This window comes from Balaenoptera physalus, assembly GCF_965194825.1.
Source record: "Balaenoptera physalus genome assembly, chromosome: 4".
NCBI lineage: Eukaryota > Metazoa > Chordata > Mammalia > Artiodactyla > Balaenopteridae > Balaenoptera > Balaenoptera physalus.
Window position 1 is genome coordinate 51,709,123 of NC_138891.1, and position 22,648 is coordinate 51,731,770.

Here is a 22,648-nt window from a genome sequence, read left to right on the forward strand (position 1 = left end):
TATAACTGAGTAATATTTCATTGTATATATGTACCACATCTTCTTTATCCATTCCTCTGTCAATGGACACTTAGGTTGTTTCCAAGTCTTGGCTATTGTAAATAGTGCTGCTGTGAACATAGGGGTGCATGTATCTTTTCGAATTATAGTTTTGCCTGGGTATACGTCCAGGAGTGGGATTGCTGGATCATATGGCAACTCTATTTTTAGTTTTTTGAGAAACCTCCACACTGTTTTCCAAAGTGGCTGCACCAGTTTACATTCCCACCAGCAATGTAAGAGGCTGGAAGCCAGGTCTCTCTGATGCCAAAGCCCATGCTCTTTCTGCTAGAGGAGCTACCTCTCTAATGTGCAAACAAATGAAGGTAGTCACCTAAAGCTCCTGGGGAAATAAAGCGTTTTCTTTCCATCTCTTGTTTAGAGCTCCATTTTCTTTTATCTTGGCAAAATGGAACCCCTTCTGTGGCTTTGAAACTTACTTTTAAAAAACCCTAAGACTTGAGCACACACAGAGCTGTTATTTCTAGGGCTCACATGTGAAGGAGTGTATCTAGAGAGGCGGAGAATGTCCAAAACAGCTTCTCCCTCCCAGCATCACTGACATTATCCCACCTCTTTGGGGGTCCAGGTTACATTTCCTTTTCTTTCTTTTTTTTGCAGGGGTTGGGTGGGTGAGTGTTGGAATCAAAATGTCAGTCTGTTTGGGACTTTTTTTTTTTTCCAGTGGCAAAGCTGGATTGAAGAGTTTGGTAGAACTTCTACCATTCTTCCCTGTGCCAGGATGGTGAGGGGGAGGGAAGGATCTGCAAAGCAGCCTGCAAAGACCTTGACAAACACCACCTCCACCGGGGATTACAGACCGGCCTTCCAGTAAGTTAGTGCCAAATGGGAGGGAGAGGCCCTGGAGGGGCAGGGACCCTGTGAGCCTCCCTGGCTGCCAGACACTGGGAACAGGAGACGTGGCTGAGCTGAGAGGAAGCCCGGGCCAGGAGCAGAATTACATTTTCTCTTCTTTGCCGGTAGCTGCCCTTCCTGAAAGTCTTCTTGCGTTAATGAAATCAGTGTGGAAAGATTTCCTACAGCAGGGAAAACACACAGAGAAATCCCTAGTTCTCCCTCTGTCCCTTCTTTTGTTATAATAAGTGGCGACGACTTTCCTAATCACTAATAAATTCAGGTTTACAGGTCACAGTGACAGAGTCAGGGTTAGTGTTACAGTGTTACAAACACCGAAAAAGCCCCCCCAGATTAAAACAAAACATATTCCCTTTGTTTGACATCTTTGTACTGTTTAACATGAGTATTTCAACAGTCTTTATTTTCCAAACATGCAAACGGGAGAGAGTGATCTGACCCGCAGTATATTGACATACCATGTAGCTATAACCTTGAGATAAAAAGTAAAGGAAAAAGTCAAAACAGCTCAAACCAAATACTAACACAAACACGTCTTTCTTCAGTCCAGAAGACTTGCCTCTGTAACAAGGGAACACACTGACATTAGTACACACTGACCGTGGTGCCCACACACAGATCCAGATGGCTAACCCATGGGGCCCCAAATGCGAAGCTGGGAAGTCGAATGTATTCATTAATTAATTTGACAAGTGTGTCCTGAGTATCTACTTTGGGCTAGACATGTTTCTAGGTGTTGGAGATGTCATACATCAAGGGGATTTACAAGACGTACAAGCCCTCTGCTCTTGAGGAACTTACCTAGTGGCATTGGGGAAAAAAAAATATCAGAGACTACGCTCCCACAATGTTAAGAGGAGATGGAAAATAACAACTATAGCAGAAAGCCTGAGCTGGTTTCCTGAATTCTGTATATCCAGGAATGTAACTTCTTCAAAATCTGGGTCACACTGTGGAAAGGTGATTAAAGACAGTAAGACAGAGAGAAAATGGCAGAGAGTCACAGAGAAGCTTCACTCCTCACTGTACATGGGAGGGTCCTTTGGGAGCTTTTACCAGACTGATCAGGAAGAGTCAAACCTAATGTCTATAAGACGAAAGATAAGAGAAACAGTGAAGACTGTGCCTTTGTCCCATGCTGAAAGAACTCCAAAGATGCAATGTCCCAATGAAATAACAGGTAGCTTCCCAAGCATCTTTGCTATTCGGAGCTCAGCGCTAAGGATTTTACGTGTATTGGCTCATTCAGTGCTAACAATCACCACCTGGTGACATAAACACTAACTTTATTCCCATTTCCCATATGAAGAAACAGCCCTAGAAAAGCTAAGCAACTTGCCTTTGCCCAAGGACACATACCTGGTAGAGAGTGGAACCAGAACAGGATCCTAGCTGTGTCTGACTCCAAAATCCATGTTCTAAACCACTACCTTTCCATCCATAAAATTATTTTTCTTAATTTTATTTAAGGGGGAAAAAAAGGTATTAATATTGTATAGAAAATTTAATCAGATCGCTTCAGAAAGTTGTCTGTGTTTTCCAGATATTATCTTGGAAGGACAGTCAAACATGTCCTCTGAGTCAAAAGCAAATACACACCACTTTCTCAAATGGGTGAGAAACTAAAAGATGAACTTTTGTGATTGCTTCAATGTACATGAGCCCGCCATCTAAATTTTGAATTACGATTCTAGAATGGAGATCAGTATTTTAGTCGACTAATGAGTTATTCCTCAAAGTTTATTTTGCAACTGCATACATTTCCATCTTTGCCCTTTACTCGATAATTGAATTAATAATAAATTAACTGAGCTGAAGCTGGTTTAGTGAAAACAATGCAGAAGTCCATAATGAAGCTTGTGCCTATTTGGGGATAAATCTGAATCAAAAATTAAAAAATAATTGTAGTAGAATTGAACTTTGAAGCGGGGGAGAGGTCTTGTTTTTGCTTTAAATCATTGAAATTAAATGTAATGAAAAGTGATCAGAGTGCTTATTTTTACTTTGTTTTGTGGGAAATTGTGCTGGGAATGTGGGTCTATTGTGCACAAAGGATGTTGGCTTTATGCTGGAACCACCAGGCAGGTTGAGTTGAGAAACAATTAGCTCAGTCAGCAAGCCTTTGAATCTGATTAAGCCAGGAAGTGGTCACTCCCCAAGACAGAGCAGAATGAAGGGAATGAAGGCGGTAGCCCAACAAGAGGAATGATTTCTCTCTCTGAGAAAACCTAGTATTAGAATTTATTGTGTCAAATTTATGTCAAGGATTATATCACTACATTTTATTATTATTTCACTGAAAACAAATATGATCTTGTTTCCAAGTAGATCAACAGTCCACATGTGTCATGGCTACTGTCTCTAAGAAACTTCTGTTTATTGAGGCTTGACATACTCTCATGTTTTGGTAACAAAACATCTTTGAGACCTAGGACCCAAGTCACAGAGGAAAATGCAGGGCTTATACAAGACTGCTGGCCAGATTCTCATTCCTCTGGGGGCTCTCAGTGTATTCTCTGGAGTTATTGCTTTCTTCCCAGTCTTCTCCTACAAGCTTTGCTTCACAGGATGGAGTGTCTGGATTGCTTGTCCCATCTGGAATGGAGCTTTGGTAAGAAAATATTTTTATTACATATGTTGAGAGAATAAAGGAAAGAGAGAAGGAAAGAGGGACCAGAATAATATGTCCTTTTAAAGTTTTCCAACAATATGAAGACATCAAAATTCTACAGAAAATCAGACTTTACCTTAGAACATTGATTTCTATTAGTTATCTTTTAAATATAAGGTCTTCTTAATATCATTTAATCATGTCTATAACATATCAGGTATACTATAGTGAAAATGCTGTTTGAGAAATTCTTCAAAAATTATTTTATTTTAATCTTCTTTACCTGGACATTCTGAGAAATCGGAATCTATCTTTCGAAATTTGAATGTAGAAAAAAATATGAACCATGCAAAATAATTTTTAAATGAAGAGCAAAGTAAAATAATTTTCAGATTAATGCTCTTATTAGAAACACCAGGGTGTGTTTATGTGACCAAAAGGTTTACAAGCCCCAAATCTTAGTTCTCCCATCTTTTTCTTTGAACACAACTGCTTAAACTGAAAATAATTGAAGAAGTTGAGTGATGGGCTTTACTAACTTCACATGTTGCCAAATTTGCATGTGTCAAATACACGTGGGTACTAAGTAACTGCTCAATGTCTGTCCGTTGAATGGTCACACAGGTGAATGATGGCACTGGCACCTCAGCTCCCTGGGTCAAAGAAACCAACGCGTGTAGTCTTGGGAGTAGGTGGCTGCCATGGAGGCATGATCGGAGAGGGGTTACAAAGGCCCAAACATCCAACAAGTCCTTCTCTCGTTGTTTCCTGGGATGCCTGACATTCACTATTGGAGACTAGACAATTTGATTTTGAAGCTTTTTGATCGTATGGAGTTTTCTCTTAAAATGTAGCCACTCTCAGGAGGGGCAATACTTTACATTTTTAAAAAATCAAACTTAACAGAGATATCATCTAAAAGCAAGACCCTAGGAAATATAATTTTAATTTACTTAATAAATAAATATCTATTGATAGCCTACTACATGCTTGAGTTACAATGGAGAATAAAGCAAGATCTCAATATTAAAGGAATTTGGTCTAGTGGGGTTTAATGATGGTGTGCAGATGGAGGAAAGCGGGATGGTGGGAGCGTGGAACTGAACATGGAAACGATTTGATGGTATTTTTCTTTTTTTAATTTATGTATTCTTTTACACCACCACCCAAGTCTTGAACTTTTCCTCTTTCCCCCAACAACTACCCCAAACCACACATTCAAGGAAATGTTTATTAAACATCTACTAGAATGCAGTGATGGCATTTATATAAATGACTACCAAACTTTTTTGTTGGTGACCCAGAGTAAGAAAAATATTTTACATCAGGACCTGGAATGTACATAAATACGTCTATATATTTCTCTCAAGGTAAGAAGAGAGATACTGAAATATACATATAACTAGATTTATATAACATATGTTTCACAAAACAATACTTAACCTTCTATGTGAAGTAAATTCTGATACTTTCTATTCTAGTTAACTTTGTAAAAATTCTGACTTTACAACTGGCCCAAAATTTAACAAAACCATGGTTATAGCTCAATCCTGTGTCCCTTTCTTATAATTCTTTGCCTATCCCTGCAGGGTCTCTCATAATATAGTCAACAGATATTGGTGATTTGATTAGGTTCACAGATTACTGAATATATGCTTATTCTACACCAAACATCTGTTTGACCAATCAGACCCAGAGAAATGACATGACAAATCTCTAGCACATAGCTAATTGGTGGCTTTTTGATTTTTTGAGAGTGACAGCATGGGGAAGTAGAGTCAGAGAGTTAGGATTTGAGGAGGTGGGCCTCTGTTCAAATCCTGACTTTAACATTCTTGGTATGTAGTCAAGAGCAGTGCCCTCATTCAACCAGTCCCTCATTGCCTTTACCTGTAGAATGGGGAATTTCACAGGTAAAGAGAGCCCATGTGAAACTGTTTAACCTAAGAGGCTCAAAGAGAATGAACACAATTTGCTCAGAGACTGCATAATAAAGAGCTTTGCCAATTTTAAAGCCCTACACAAATGCTAGTTAATACGATGCCTTTCATTTATGCCCTACTCTCTGTCCAAACCCTTTGTTCCTAATCCCTTGCCACCAGCTTCACTCTCCCATTCTGTTCCCTGACAACCTGCTGAGTTCCCTATCATGTTACCTCCTGACCTCATCTCCAACCACTCTTCCCTTAGCTCTTTTCTTTCCCATCACGCTGGCTCCTTGTTTTCAAACATGGCAAGGTATGTTTCTGTCTCAGGGCCTTTGCACTGCCAGTTCTCTGCCTGAAGCCTTTTCTCACATACAGCTTGTTCCCTAACTTTCTTCAATTCTTGGATCAAATGTCACTTTCTCACTGATGCCTTCCCTCATTACCCTGTTTAAAATTGCAGACCTCCCTCACAAATGGCATTCTCAATCTCTCATCCCCTGCTCTACTTTTCCCCTCATAACACCATCTAATATACAACATAATTGACTGACTTATTGTCTGTTTGTTTGTCCTTTCCCCCCAAATGTAGATTGTACAAAGGCAGGATTTTTTTTTTTCCTATTTTGTTCATTGCTATATCTCCAGCACTTGAAAGGGAGTAAGTGACATGCTAGGTATTCGTGCTAAATATTGCTTGATACCTATTGTCGAATGAGTGGTGAATGCCGTGCTCTCCATTCTGACAGTACAGAATTCCTTATACACTTGAGCTCTAATTAGGTGGCAAAGAATAAAGGTCAAGCTGGTATTTACACTAAAGCAGGAAAAAATCCTCACCAGAAGGAAAGCAATAAGAATGCTCACTCTTTCAATAATGTCTAAATTTGGAACAACATGATTTTTTTCCTAGTGAGTTTGGTAGTGAACCACAGCTCTGTCTGATCAGGGTCAACTTCAAAGGTCTCTGACTCATCCCACAACCTTCCCTGCCAATCACTTCTCAACTTGCCTGCAAAGTGTATCTTCCTCTGGTAGAAAGATAATTTGTACATTTCAAACATATTTCCTTTTGAAAATGACTCCATATCTCTTTTGAGATTGGGAGAGATAGATTTTAGAAGTGACCCATACTTTGTGTTTGTTCGGTGCCTTTCTTTCAAAGCTTTTTCTAAATTCTTCACAAATATTCCTCCTCAGACTCTCCTAGCTCAATTCTGACAGCCACACGATAAGCAGTTTTCCTAGGATTTATGAACCAGGTTATTGAAAGTCATCAGCTGCTAGAAAGTATGTAGCAAGGAGATCATTGAGCCGTAAGGACTGAGCTCTACTTTAATCCTGGAAATCCTGGCCTGTAGATCAAGCTCTGATGAACAGACTAAAGTGCACTGAGTTTAAAAACAGGACCTACATTGGAAACAGAAAAGATAAAGGTTTAGACATGCAGCAATAAATGGACAAAAGAGAGAAAAATATTAGGAATATAACATCTGTAGGAAAATTCACCACTCGTGGATTGATTGTTCAGAAAGCCAGCCAGCTCTCTGCCAGGAGGTCCTAATGACAGCAGGCGTCCACAGGGGCCTCACCACTTTCCTGGAACCTTTAGCACAGCGATTAGCAAACATGGATCACTGGGCTAAATCTGGCCCAATGCCTGTCTTTGTAAATAAAGTTTTATTGGAACACAAAAAAAAATAAAATAAAAAAAATAAAAAAAATAAAAACAGGACCTAAAGTCTGTAGGGTCCAGGGACTTGGCCAACCGTGAGCACCCAGAACCCTGCTTGGAGACAGGAACTTCGGAGAAAGGTAGGGCTGGACTCACCCATGCAAGCTCCAGTTTCCTCGTTCATTAGAGAAGGGACCTGATTGCACCAATGCTCAAGTCTCTTATAGCATCAACAGTCCTGTGATTTCCAATCAGCTGATGGTCCATTTTCCACTTAGATATCCTAAGCTTCTGGAAGCTTAACTGGTCCAAAAATGTAATCATCTTACCACCGAAAGCAATTATGCCTTCTCCTGACTTCCCAGTCTTTGAACCCAATTTCAAACCCCGGAGTGACTTTTGACTCAATCCTTTCCTCTAAACTAGTGTTTCTCAAACTGAAATGTGCATATAAATCACCTAGGGATCTTCAAATGCAAGCTCTGATTCAGTGAGTCTAGGGTGAAGCTGAGATTCTGCATGTCTGACATCTTCCCAAGGGAGGAGGTGCTACTGGTCCTTAGGACAGTGCTTAGGGCAGCAATGCCCAAAACCAGCCCATTTCAGCCCCACTCCCGCCCCACCACATCCAATCCATTGCCAACTTTTACTTTTCCTACGAGGCAAATCCCTATGCATTTTTTTCTTCTTCGTTCTCACTATGCACCCCCTGCCCACCTCCTTACCACTTCCTGCCCCACTCAGGTTTTATGCCTTGAAACTTTGATAACCAACCTGTGGGAATCTATACATTAATGGGTTATAAAATTAACCTGTTGGGTAGCTAGCATTTAAACATATAGAATATGAATAGAATAGAATAGGATGGGACAGAATGGAATGGAATATAAGAGAGAATACTACAGTGTATTACACATAATAAAGTTATTGTTATTTTGATTAGATGTAAAAATATTTGTAACTTGACCATGTTACAAAATATATTTCTTACTATGGGTAAAGGTTAAAAAAAAAAAAGCTTGAAGACCAAGGTCCTACAGAGACCTCTAGGCCAACGCAGCAAGCATACAATGACAGGCCCATCTTTCTAAACCTCTGCTGTGCTGGTCTAGCCCCATCTTCGAAAATCTTTAGTGTTGTTTCATTGTCCAAACCAAGTTCAGATATATTAGCCTGGATTTTGAGGCCCTCCACGCCCTGACCTCACGTGGCTTTCAAGCCTGATTTCCTACTCCTCTCTGCCAGGAACCGACCCTCCCACCGGCTGCTACCCTGGCTGCCTGGACTGCCCTTCCCTCTGCATCTCCCACTGACGTCACGTCCATCCTTCAAACCTGCTTTGAGTCATATTTCCCCCACAGTGCCTTCATTCCTTTCACACCTGGACTATAGATTCCGTTGAGAGTTGGAGCCATTATTTGTATAATTATTGCTTGGTGAGCTTGCTTATCTTATTCAGCTTCTCTGTGCCTCATTTTAAAAATAGGAGACTATCTACATCCTAGGGTCATTCATTATGAAAATTAAATGAACTAACACATGTAAAGCATTCGGTAGAGTGCCCGGCATAGAATAAGTGCTCAATAAATGTTAAACGTTATTATCATTATTCCATCGGCATAGTGCCTATCACATCCCTTGTTCCCAGTAGACCCAAAATAGATGTCCGTAAGTGAATAAATTAGCCCATGTTATAATAATTCCTCTAAAAGTTTCTATTTCTGTTGTGAAGCTCTCTGCTTCCTTCAATTCATCTGCTTCTGGGAACTGCATCCTTACTGGGGCCATTTAAAGATTTAGTGGGAGGGGTCACAATTAACATGCAAAACATTAGCAGCAACTTTTGCAAGTAATGTCCTTGGAACTGTCCCCACAGAGCAAGGCCACAGCCTGTCAAGGAGAGCTGAGGGTGGAGAGTGCAGGGCTGGGCCTCCAGCTGCACCCCCACCCTCCCCAGACCTGGCTTCCTTTCCGCCCTTCCTCACAACCTGACCGCCCCGCTCTACCCAACTCTTCACCTCCCAGACCCTCCCACATTTCCTTTTCCCACTTGACTTCTCTTCCCTCAGATCTCTTCCTTTTTTAAAAAATTTTTTGGCTGCGTGGCACAGCATGTGGGATCTTAGTTCCCCAACCAGGGATCAAACCCATGCCCCCTGCACTGGAAGCGTAGAGCCTTAACCACTGGACCACCAGACAAGTCCCAAATCTCTTCCTTTTTTATTCTATTCCCCTTCCCTGTCTAAAAATAAATTTTTTTAAAAAATGAAAGGAAGAAAAAGGAAAGCCTGTGACTCTTGGGGGAATACCCGCACTCCATCTCCCACACACGGCCGGGCACCAGGAAAGATGGGTGTGCTTGGCTCCTGAGCCACAGTCCTCAGGGTGGATTTAACAAGTTACTGAACGGCATTCATACACCAGCTTCCCCCATGAAAGATCTTTTTCAAAGTTTTGTGTAAACAAAGCAAAATTGAAGCTGGCAGCTACAACAGAAATAACAGGCAACTGCAATTCTGCAGGATTTTTCAACTTTTGAAAGGAAAGAAACAGTTTGTGCCAAAGTAGTTAAGGCAACCTGGAATCTAAGCATGTCAGCTATCTACTTGGACTTCAACCAGCAGAGACATCTCCTTTGCTTTTTATCTCGTTCGCTTTAGTGTTTCTCTCACACAGAGGAGTGACGTGTCAGTTGAGCGCTTTGCCTCTGAAAGCAGAGACTAGCCCCAGGCTTAGCATCAGTGCTACAGTTGCTCTTAATAATTCTCCTGTTTTGTTGTACTGTTTATGCTGGCTCAACCTCCATAGGGTCCCTTGGAAACTTTCCTCTTGCAGAATCAAGCCAGCCTCTTTTGATTGCAGATGGTTCTGTTTTTATCCATGGGAGTTTTATGGTATGGCGATGCCAAAGTCTGGAATGTCAGGCTTAGCTACATGAGAAGTTTTGTGTGAGTGTACGTGTGCGTGCTTTTTTTCCCTCGCTCTCAGATTCTCTAAATCCAATATTCAAAATAGAATATGCCAGGAAAATGAAAAGCTAGGTCTCAAAACAATAAATATGCCAGACCTGGAGTTACAAAAAGCAACATCCCACAAAACCATATTGGTAAAAGCTCTGATTTTTTTCCCCTGTTGATACTATACATACAGTCATGTTTATTTCTCTGTCAAAACCCTAAATTGTAACTCTTTTTAAACCTGTCCTCATTCTATATCTTATTTCAGGCACATCTCTTCCTGGTTTTCTCTCCCAACCTCAAAACATTCCTTGACCAGGAACAAATGATTTATGGGTTGGGAATAAGCAATTTCCAGACTCTGATTACAAAGGTCTCCATCAGACCTGGTGCCGAAGCGAAGATGAGCCCAGAATTTTTTTTCATTATCTATTGCTCAGTTCTGGTGACACTATTCCCTCCTTTGTGGAACTATTTTCATTCTGCATTTGGGGGCTTTTTCTTCAACGGAGACTATGAAGAACTCTCTTTTGAAAAGCTGGACACCACTACCCCCAGAACAATAAATGCCCCATCATGCATTCATTCTAATGATAATCTTTGTTATTTGAGAGACAGGACTCACCAGCAGGCTAAGGCCGCAGAATCTCAAAAGAAAGCAAAGAGTAAAAGATATACCGCTGCCGGGAGGGTTTGGGGGGTGGGTGCGGTTCTGTGACACGTTTCCTTTTCAGTTCCTCCCATTTGTAAATTTAGCAATTTGGAAAAAGATGAACAATAGACAATTAATCAAAATAAAACATATGGCAAGGGTTTTAAAGCCAAGCTTTCATTGCAGTGACATCTTAACAGTAGTAAAGGTTATAATTGTGATGGCAACGGCAACATAGAAAATCAAAAAAATGAGCTTGTGTGAATCATGTCTCTGTGACACTGATGGCTTCTTTTCCTCATTGTCATCGCGGATGAGGAGGTGATCAGAGCCATAAATCCATTTAGCCATTTGCTATTCCTTCCGGTTTATGATAAAGTTGTCAAACCGTGAAGCAAATTGAACTCTTTCCAGAGGTACCTTCTCTCACGGGATGTTGTTTTTCCATTTTCCTTTCACAGGCCATCATGACTGGTATACTCCTACTGTTGGCTCACAAAGAGTGGACTCAGAGACACCTGGTAAATGTATAGACATCGAGTAGGTTGGCAGAGAAAGTTTGAAGGTCAAATCTCTACTAGTTCAGGATGGAACACAGAGAATGATTTCTGATTATAATTGAATCCTATCTAATAGATGCCTTACTATGATGAATTTCAGTAATAAATGATGTTTTAAATGCATAATTTTTATCTGATACCTGCTCCAAACATTTTCTACCAGTTCCTGTGATTACTGTATTTAGATAGTGTAGTTTGGGGAGGACAGAATCAGTGTTAGTCTTCCTGAATTTCATTCTGAAAAAGTGGATCTATAGGATCCTCTGTTTTTAATAATGTATTTTCAAGTCTCAATTCCTCAATTTGGTATCTCCTTCCAATCTCCCTGTTACTTCTTCCTCTAAAAAAGGATGAAAAGTCTGTGATATCTTGCATTTCAACAGTATAGAGCCAAGTAAATCCCAAGGTACAGAAAGACTACCTTGATTTGATTATAGCTCCTCTTCCCATGGCTACAGCAGGGCTTCTCAAACTTTAATATATGTGTGAATCACCTGGGGATCTGGTTAAAATGCAGATTTTGATTCAGTAGATCTGAGTGAGGCCTGAGTCTCTACATCTCTAATAAGTTCCCAGGGGATATCAGTGCTCCTGGACCATAGACCACACTCTGAATAACAAGGTCCTAGGGTAAGGCAGGGATTCTGTTCACTCATCTTTGTTTTCCCACCCAGACTGGTTCTCAACACATGATAGGGGGTAAGCAAATAAATGTGTTGAGTGGAGTTGATTTCATTTTTGCTCCAGTGGGTTGATATGTTATTCTCCCATAGTGAAGGTTCAAGAGGAAGGCAAAAGGGCCTAAAGAGATGGTTGTAACCCATTTCTCCTTCATTTCCCAGTAGGAAAGATTAATAGCCAGCATCTCTTTCTTTCCACATATTGCTAAAAAGCTTCTGAAAAATCTAGTTCCCAAAGTAACAATTTGTTTCTGCTTTATTTTCAGTGGGAAGCTAGTTTCACCTTTGTGATTCTGAGCATCCTGGGATGTCCACTTCATTTTACTGTAGCCTTGGCATCTGCTCTCCTTGGCCCGTATTGCTTCTACTCGTTTTGGGGGATTGCAGGGACCAATTACCTTGGTTATGCAGTTGCCTTTCCTTTTCCATATGCAAAATTCCCATCAGTTTGTGTAGACCCACCACACTATGAAGAGTACCACCTGACACTTCAAGCCTTAGACCTGTGCCTGAGCTTTGCCATGCTCTGTGTGTCCCTGACAGCGTTCATCACACTTTCTGCAAGACTTATCCGGAATGGACACATAAATGTCAGTTTCCAGAAAGGGGCAGCCAGGTCCTATTCCATCCTAAATGCTAAAATGGAAAGTTTGGTATATTAATACTTAATCTGTCTCTCTTTTTTACCCCTGTATCTTGTATAACCAAAATTCTCCCACTCTTTCTACTTCTACTCCAGCTAAGAGGCTGATATATAATACATCAACATCAGATTTAGCTTTCTAACTTTTTCCAAAAGGGCTGATAATAATTTTAATATGATAATAATAGAATTATGAACTGAATATTTAGTATGTCTCAGTGTACTTCCCATTTCACAGATAGTAAACGGAGACTAAAGAGTTTGTATAACTTGCCCAAGGTCACACAGCTTAATGACTAGTAGGACCAGATTCAGAACCCAGAGCTATTTCTCTTCATCAGGCCAGATTTGTCCTGGGCTCCCTCATCCCCCTCCTTGCCTCCTCTGCTCCTCTGCCAGACCATTAAGATGCAAGGCTCTGGCCTCCAGGAGGGTTAGAGCGGGGTCACTGGGAAAACAGCACAAGTGATTTCTGATTCCAAATTCCTACAGTTGATACTGGGTCCCTCCTTTGTGGGTTGAACAACCTCCCTCTGAAAAGAGGTATTTCTCACTGCAAACTCTTATACTGGCTTTATGATTCAAGTTAGGATTATGTCAGGGTCAAGTGAATTTGGGTTATGTTAGCCAATTTTTTTCCAGTTTCATCCTATCAGCACCAACCAGTAAAGCTGGAAGACAAGAATTTGGCACTCTCAATGCTTTTTGTGGTCAGTCTTGTCCTCTTCAACTTCTTCATAAATCTGCAAAGGAAATCCTGTACATTCTTAGGAACAGAGTTGATTTTACAAGGAACTTGCCGAGAAACAAGACAAGCAGACCCAAATCACCGCCCCCACTGTACTGCCAGGGCATGTAGAAGTTTAGTATTTGAGAATTCTCCCTTGTGGCAAATGTCCTAACTTTCTAGACTATTTACTAAGGAACATATGCGTAGGAGAACCACACGTTAAAAGTTGACAGTCATAACCCCTTAGCATGCATAGCTAATCAGACATCTGGCTGTCATTTTAAGCATGACCCTCACAACACTGAGGTTTAATGTAGGGTGGAGGATAGGGAGAAAAGAATGAAAAAAATATACGCCGAGCTTGGTAAGCCAACAGCGCCTTACCGTGGAAACCCAACAGTGAGACCACCTAAAGTGCCTGGAGAGAGAGAAAATTAATTGAAAGCAGAGCAAAGTTCTGTGACTTCAGGGTTTTGCCTTTGCCCATCTTGCTCAGAACAATTTCTTGCTGTGTGGTTTCTGAGCTAGGTACAGGACCCAATGCAACTACAACGCGTTCCTCAAAGGGAATCAGTGACATCAGAAGCACCCAGGGTTTTTGTGAAACTAGATTTCTGCATCCCTTCCAGGTCCATTCCCACTATGTCAGAACTTCTGGGGTTGGAGGCAGGGAACGTGCGTTTTTAACACATGCCCCCAAGAGATCCTGATGAAAATTCTCTTCCTAGCACACAATGCACTAAGTATCAATTCTGGACAGAATCTCAGTTTTCCCATTTGCATAAAATGCAGCACTAGTTTGGGTGAGAGTTCTAGATAAATTTAACAAACATGTCTTTGTTGAACGTTCTTGGATGACTTGACACCACTTAATCCATAGGGGTGGCAGATTACGTTTCGTTAGCGAGGATGAGTGGCTGACATAATGGGATATGATGTCCTGTATTAATAAATACACCGCTGTTGCCCCGAGACCAAAAGGAGCTCAGGAAGCCTGAACAAACCTTTGTTACCATGCAGAAATCTCAGCTACATTAGGCACAATTTCTAGCAGTGAAATAAATGCATTGTTTATCAAAATTCTAGAAAACACATAACTTTCTTAGAAAGAAAGGTGGATCGTTTGCTGGGGTACAGAATTCTATGTAGTGATTCTACTTTTAATGAACCTCTGTGTAGTTATGTTGCTAGAGTCTCTACAGTGCTGAAAGGGATAAGTAATATTTTTAAATTTATATTTAAAACTATTAATAAACACTGTGAAATATGCTGCTGATTCACACATTTTTCATGTAAACAGAACACTGAAAGTGCTTTTAAAACCTGCCCACTTTTAAGTGTCTGCCTGAAAAGTAAAATTCTTTTATGTAAATATAGTACATAGCAGGAAACTCAAGAGCTATGAAAATTTGTAAAAAAGAAAAAAGTGATGGTTTGAAGGAGGATTTGGGGGAAATTGTGGTTGTACTGTAAAACAAAATCAATTTTTTCAGATCTATATGTAACAGTCAACATTATGATGAAAAATATTCCCTCATAAGGGTTTGTTTCTGCAAGTTTAAAAACATGTTTTCAAAAATGAATCAAGCACCCCTTTAGGAATCACCACATTCATTATTTCTTCCTTCCTGTGCCTTTTCAGTTTAGTAGAATTGAAGTCATCTTGTGTCCCAGTCAGCTCAAGCTGCTATTAAAAAATGCCATAGACTGGGTGGCTCAACCAACACACATTTATTTCTCACAGTTCCAGGGACTGGAAGTCCAAGATCAAAGTGCCAGCATGGTTGGTTTTTGGTGAGGCCTTTCTTCCTGGCTTGTGGATGGCTGCCTGCTCACTGTGTGTTCTCAAGGCCTTTCCTGGGCTTGCTCCTAGAGAGAGTAGCAATCTCTCTGTCTCCTATTTTTTATAGACACTAATCTCATCATGGGGACCCCACACTTATGACCTCATCTAAACTTAATTACCTCCCAAATGACTTACTTCCAAATACCATCACAGTGGGGATTGGGATTTCAACATATGGATTTAGGAGGGGACATAAACAGTTGATAGCATCTTATTGAAGGTAACACAGTGACAGTGTATGAGCATGCAGTCAACTGGTACCCAACTAAAACCAGAGGTCTAATGCTTGAAAGAGGCATGAAGGGTTTGATGATTTTGACAAACACTCACAAAAGCATGGTGTGAGTGATACAGACTGAATGTTTGTGTCACCCCCAAAATCTACATTGAAGCACTAACCCCCACTGTGATGGTGGTAATTAAATTTGGATGAGGTCATGAGGGCAGAGCCCCCATGGGGTTAGTGCCCTTATAAGAAAATGAAGAGACCAGCGTGCTCTGTCCCTCTCCACCGTGATAGTATACAGAAAGAAGGGGACCGTTTACAAACTAGGAAGTGGGCTCCCACCAGACATTGAATCTTCTGACACCTTGATCTTGGACTTCCAGCCTCCAGAACTGTGAGAAATGTCTGTTGTTTAAGCCATCCAGTCTATGGTAGTGTGTTATAGCAGCCCAGGCTGACTAAGGCAGTGAGTCCTTCCAAATTTCAAGGGCCTTGTGGGAAGGGGTGGAGCTGGGAGAGGACTAAGAGACCCCTGTTTGTGTGGTTCCTTGCAACACCCTGAAGTGACGCTGTGGGCTTAGGACTCAGTGCAGAGGGCAAATGAGCACCACACAGAATTAAGTTGAAAAACTAAAATGCATAACAACCGTAGCTGAAATTGTCTACATTCTTGGTCCAGTAAGTAATAAAGTGATGAGAAAGGAAAGAATTGGGACGCCAGACGCGCTGCAGCTGTCCCCTGCAGCTACTCTGCCCCTCCTCCATGGAATGGAATGGCTTCGTTTGTTTTCCTTTCATTATTCATTGTTATGTTTGGGGTTGTTTTTTTTTAATGAAAGGGGGAAAGAAAATATTTTCTCCTTCTCATGTGATACAATGGTTTTATTTTTTTTTTCAATGAACTGAGAAATATTTGCCATAAAAGATGTAGGTAAACCCTCTAAATGCAGTTTAAAACATGGGGACAGATTATTTATCAGTGGAGGGCAAACAAAAGGCACATTAACAGCAATATACTGGTTCCAAATCTTTCAGCAGACGTACTCTGCATCATTAGCAATAGAAATGTGTTTTGAAAGAAATTCTTCCATGACTCTTATCCTAAAGTTCTGAGGTCCCACATTGGGCTATAGCAAGGTGTTTCTGGTGCTTCTGGGAAATAATCCCCTTGGGTAGATCCAGTAAAACTCAAGCAGTACCGTGCAACTGTAAGAATCCACTGTATTTCTTCCTCACAAATTCTATTATGTGGTCACCTCAAAGTGGTCAGTCAAAAAATCAGAATCTAGAAAAATAATTGTAATTCAGGGCATTACTATTCCTTCTATCTCATAATTTTCTCTGGAATAATAATAATGGTGACATAAAACTGGGTGATAGAAGAATAATTGTAGGTGCTATTTATTGGACAGTTACTATTTGCCTACTTTATTCCTGACAGCACTCCAAAGCTCATTGACCCCATTTCACAGATGAGGATGTCAAGGTGGCCATGTAGGGTCAGGGTTCTCTCCCAGTTCTTGAAGGGCCTAGAGACCAGGCTCCTCGCTGCTGGACCACACCTCTTAGATGGTGCATCTCCAGTCTTACGTACTCCAGGTGACTTGGCATAGTCATGATTTTCATGGACAATTTTTCTTATGTTTCTCACAGACAAAAATTAACTCATATTTTAGAAATGGAAGCTATTTTCTCCAGGATATTTTCATTCTATTAAACCAGTGGGACCATGCCAAGGGTGATAGCAAGTTACTAAGAGAGGAAAAGTGTCCATTGTAATGTATTTTAAAAAGCTTGATATTTTGTCAAAGAGGGAGCAATAGGTGGGGAGGGGTTAGTAACCAGAGAACTGCTTTTTGTCCATTTTTACTTTATAAATTATTGTGAGCGTCAACATATTTTCCTTTTGACATTATCTTTTAATATAAAATATCCTAGTAGAGTTTTTCCTTGCCCCTTACTCTTAATCTAAAATGTTCTTACTATGAATATAATTTTTAACAAATTTTAAATGTTTTAAATGTCATATTTTTAAAAATTAGAAATAGATTTAAAAGAAAGAAGAAATTTTTGTTTCATAACAGGGCAGAAACTTGAGTAGAAATCAGAAGCCTCCATTCTCTACAATAAGTTAAAGTCAGTTTTCAACAAAGAAAACTGAATTTATACTAGTGAATATCTCAGAATGACTGTAATGGTGCTAATCTGTGAGTACAAAACCACTTAGGAGTGCAACAATGTTGGTTGGGTACTTTAAATTTTATTAATTAAAGAGGAGAATACGTGACAGCTACTATTGGATGCCTGAGTTCCCGCCTCAGATGAAAAAAGGGAGAGAAATAGAGGAAATAATGAGGGTGAAACACAATGGGAGCCGTGGGGGGTGAGGAATGACACGAGGACACTTCCCCTCTCAGACCCAGCCTAGGAACCAGAGAGGACGGTGGACGAGGCAGCAGTGCACCCTGCACACATCAGTAGTCGTGCACCTGAGCTTCCTCATCTCTGAGACCACAGGGCTTGGCAGCCGACCTCCAAAGACCTTGCCAGATCTTTCTCAGTCTGTGATTTTGAAAGAAAACTTTATTTCACTTGAGAAGATTACCATTCAGAAGGGAGGGCTGTCAGCAGCAATGGGTGGCTCTCTAGCTGTCCTAAGCCACACTGATGTGTCACTGGGGTGCGCCACATGGCCTTGCTATGCCAGCTCAAGAAGTGATAGACACCAGCAACGGTGCTCGAGCGAGGCTTAAGAGTTGTCACAGAACCACAGCGCACTGTAAACACTTGAGTAAAGCACCTTTCTTTGCTCCATGTTCAATCTGTCATATCAAACCAACCAGAATTATCTTGTTGCTTGCCTTTTTAAAAACTTACTTAGTATTATATATTGCTCAGCCATAAAAAAGAATGAAATATTGCCATTTGCGGCAACATGGATGGAACTAGAGATTATCATACTAAGTGAAGTAAGTCAGAAAAAGAAAGACAAATATGAGATCACTTATATGTGGGATCTAAACAATAATACAAATGAATCTATATACAAAACAGAAACAGACTCACAGACATAGAAAACAAACTTACGGTTACCAAAGAGGAAAGGTGAGGGAGGGGTAAATTAGGAGTATGGGATTAATAGATACAAACTACTACACATAAATAGATAAGCAACAAGGATTTACTGTCTAACACAGGGAACAATATTGCATATCTTGTAATAACCTATAATGGAAAATAATCTGAAAAAATATATATATATATAACTGAATCACTTTTCTGTACACCTAAAACTAACACAATATTGTAAGTCAACTACACTTCAATTTAAAAAATTAGAAAAAAAAAACCCAAAACTTAGCAGTATATAATTGAATAAGTAAGACGCTTATGACTCCACTTTATTTTATTTGCAAAAAGATTGTTCTTAAATGTATTTATTCTCTTACATCATATAATTAACCTAGAGTACTGGATGAAACAGAAAGTTCCTGTTAAAGCAATAGAATTACTAGGTTCTGGACAGTAATTAGTACCTATTTGACAAGAGGAGTATCTTCTGTTCACCAGAGATGACTTCTCTCTTGTCACATATCAAGAATTATGAACCTAAAGCCCTAAATATAATATTCATTATTTATCCTTGCTCCTCAACATTTATTGAGCATGTACTATGAGCCAGATATCATGCTAAAGTACAGAAAAATGAGCAAAACACATTCTGGCGCTCCATTGACTTATAAGGACTGAGGGGAAATGAGACTTGGGCCAGGAGGATCAAGAGCCCAGATGAGGAATAACAAGACCTGAGTTAGGTAGTGATAGTGGGCATGAGAAGAGGTGATACATTTGAGAGATACTTAGGAAGTAGAATCAATGGACTTCATAACAGGTAGCATGTGGGACAAAGGAGGAGTCCAGGAAGACGCAAAGGGGTTCTGGACCATGAGAGACAAGACAGAGTGATTGGATTTAATGTGTGAGTCCCACTCTTGTCACTTAAGGTAAATATTCAGTTTCACATCTCATCATTAAAAAAAAAATTATTGTAAGAACTTAATAGAAGAAATCAGAGGACTTCTACCTGGGATTCTAGCCAATGAGGTACTAAAATTTGCCATTGGACACGCCATCAAGTTGTTTGCATATCAAAAATCAATGATGCCTTGCTTTGAGTTTATAATAAACCTAGTGCAGAAGGGCATGGGCTATAAGACAGTTTCAATGTAGGCTGAATTAATTTAACAATGTATCTCTTCTTTTCTTCTACTGAATCTCCCATGGTAAAGACTGGCCGTGAATGACCTATAGATAGCCAAGCCCAATGGTCTCTTTTCAATCCACATCTTCCTTGACTGCTGTCTTCATGAAATTATCTCTCTTGACTTCCACACACCGTTCTCTTTGGTTCTCTTCCTTCTCCATGGCTTTTCCTCCTCAGTCTCCTCCGAAAGGTCCTCTGCTCTGCTCACCACTTAAAGACTGGTACCCTCACTTACCACTTTTGGGGTGGCGCCTCACACATCCACCTCTGTAGCCCAGTCCCCTCTCCTGCTCTAATGAGCTCTACATCTGACTGTTTTCTAGACACTCTCTTGGTGTCCCTCAGACACATCAAACTCCAGGTGTTCATCGTGGAGTGCATCATCTCTTTGTCCTCAACACCTGCTCCTCTTCCTGTCTCTGCAGCTCAGTTGCCAACACTCATGATACTCAGGACAAGCCTGAGACCTGGAGTCATCCTTGACTCCTTACACCTGAGTCCATCACCGTATCCTGACAACTGTACCTCTCAAGTATTTCTCTAATGTGTCCTCCGTTCTCTGTACCAACGGTGACGACCCTGGTTTGGCTTCCATATTCTCTCACTCAGACTGCTTTGCTTCCAGTCTGTTTTTCTTAAAAAGTATCCCCCACGCAGACTCTAGAAGGAGCTCTCAGGTTCAAATCTGTGCTTATCATTCCCCTGCTTTAAATCCTTCTGCGGCTCCCCTTCACTCTCAGGATACAGCCAAGCTCCTTTGCATGACATCATGTGTACTCAGCTCCTCTCTGAGCACGTGAGTTCCTCGAGGACAGGGACTGTCTAAGGTGAGCAAGAAAGGTGGGACTGGGAGTGTGAGAATCAAAAGAGGAAAAGAGAAGCAGGTCGCGATACTGGATGTCATTTTTATGTCTTCCTAGCCATAGCTAAAATCTTATCTAAACCTACAGCAGGAATATTTTAAATTTAAAGACAATTCACATGTCATGGGGAAATTTACTATGGTCATGGAACCCAAAAAGAATATCCAGAAAGGAATACATAGAAAAAGTAGATTTGAATTTCCATACCAAGGAGCAGTGGTTTAATGAAGAATTGCTTTCAGCATTATGAAACATAGAGAACCTGATATGGTACTTTTGAAATCAGACAGTTTGAGGGGTAATTGCTTCTTCTGTCACGTACTATCTGAGTAGCCTTGAACAAATGAATACTGAATCTCTCTGAGCCTAAGGTCCTTGTTGGTAAAATGGAGATAACACCTACCTCACATGTTGCAAAATGAAATGATATAATTACTATTAAGAGCCTTTACACTGAGCATGGTACTTGATAGGCCTCAAGAAATGTTTGCTATCTTCCCCTCACTGCTAATCAAATTTAAATTCTTGACTCAGTCAAAGATTTCAGAAAGTGCCCTTTAGCCTTCTGTAAGTTTTGAAAAACCCCAAACCAGTCCAAACCAGACAAAACAAACAGCAAACCACCAAAAGAGGTAGTCAACAGAGAGACTCCCTACTCTTTAGGCAGCCCCTCCACAAAAGTAATGGTTCTTCTGGACCATTTCACGCTTATGCCAGAAATTTTATTACACATGTATTTCTTTTTTTATATCTCTCTGCCATCCCCCTCCACCAGTATCACCAATTTTGTTCTCTCTGGTGATTCCTCTTAAATCCTTAAGAGGTACCATGATGCTGTTACTTGAGTCATTCTTCACTGGGCTCCTGTGACATAAAAAAGGCTAAATTAAATGTCAGAAATGATACTCTATTTTCTCTGATAAATTGTAGAAATAAACACTATTGTATTTTTTTTCTTCCTAGGGTCAAAAGAATGGACAATAAATTTGAAGCAATGTTCCTCTTAAATTTGTCGTCTTTGTGACCATTATTTTGAAATATTTCTAAAATAATTTTGATCTTTAAACATTTTTCCTCTATGTTCTTATAAAATAAAAAATTGAAGTAGTTGTACACTTTAGCCCTTTTTGATGGTTAACCTTTTTTCTGATTTACATGCTATGATACAAAAATTGAAATTATGTCAGTGTTGTCATAGAATTTTAAAATCTGAAATATAAGTTGGAAGTGAATGAATGTTTTCTTTAAATTCCTCTTGTTCCCTGTGTGATGTTTCATTGAACTGTAATTCCATATTACCCAAATTAAGGAAATGCTTCCACACCCTTTCTTCATTGCCATTACCAAAGTGACTCTAAATCTTCAAAACACAATTAAAACTTTGAATTGTGGGGATAATGAGAACGCTCTCCTGCAGGGGGACTGTGGTCCTCCCTCCTGACCTCTCTATAGCTTGTCTTTGGCACTTAAGACAAACTACTTAATTAATTGGAAGAGACCTTATTAGAGGCACTTTAGATGAATTTTTCATCAAATGTCCCAAGATTCATATGCCCCTGACAGCTCAGCCATTCCTAAGTGGCAACTCCAGTCAGCTGTTGAGTGGTTCTAAATGTAAAATGTCTTTCTTGTCTTGGCTAGAGACCTGCTTCTTATAGCCTCTGTGTCTCTGTGTCTTGGTCCTGCATCTGTAGCCCCTGAGAGCACAGTACAGAGGTTCTCAAATGTGGTTCCAAGGCCAGCAGCATCAGCAGCATCTGGGAACCTGTAAGAACTAGACACTCTGGGGTTGGGTCCACCAATCTGCTTTCGGAAGCCCTCCTCCAGGTGAGGGCTAAAGTTTGAGATGCACTGGTGTAGCATAGCACAAAGTGGGTGCAACTTTGGAATGAAAAATACCTGGATTCAGATCCTGGCCCTCTGTCATTTTAGGCAATAGCCTCCGTTTCCTCTCTGATCAAATGGAGCTGATGGGCATAGCTAATTCCCAGACTTGCTGATAGAATTCAATGATACTATATGGGTCAAGCACACAGCAGAAAGTCGAACACACCCTTAGCGCTCAAAATTAGTGTCTAGTGATATTGGTTCATTCAACACA

The 22,648-nt window shown here is 40.4% G+C and overlaps 1 protein-coding gene across 1 annotated transcript; it reads left to right on the forward strand.

The window, feature by feature from the left end:
- Positions 1-1,045: 1,045 nt before the first annotated feature.
- TMEM212 (transmembrane protein 212) lies at positions 1,046-21,800 on the forward strand. The gene is made up of 4 exons (XM_082459058.1): positions 1,046-3,526; positions 11,197-11,256; positions 12,242-12,565; positions 21,511-21,800. The coding sequence occupies exons 1-4, from the start codon at positions 3,368-3,370 to the stop codon at positions 21,529-21,531; spliced, it is 564 nt and encodes a 187-aa protein (XP_082315184.1). The 5' UTR covers positions 1,046-3,367; the 3' UTR covers positions 21,532-21,800.
- The last annotated feature ends 848 nt before the right edge of the window (positions 21,801-22,648 follow it).

Coding starts and splice junctions, on each gene's coding strand:
- TMEM212 (XM_082459058.1), top strand. CDS start 3,368: ATGCAGGGCTTATACAAGACTGCTGGCCAGATTCTCATTCCTCTGGGG. Junction 11,257..12,241: donor AGTGGACTCAGAGACACCTG/GTAAATGTATAG, acceptor CTTTATTTTCAG/TGGGAAGCTAGTTTCACCTT. Junction 12,566..21,510: donor TCCGGAATGGACACATAAAT/GTCAGTTTCCAG, acceptor TTTTCTTCCTAG/GGTCAAAAGAATGGACAATA.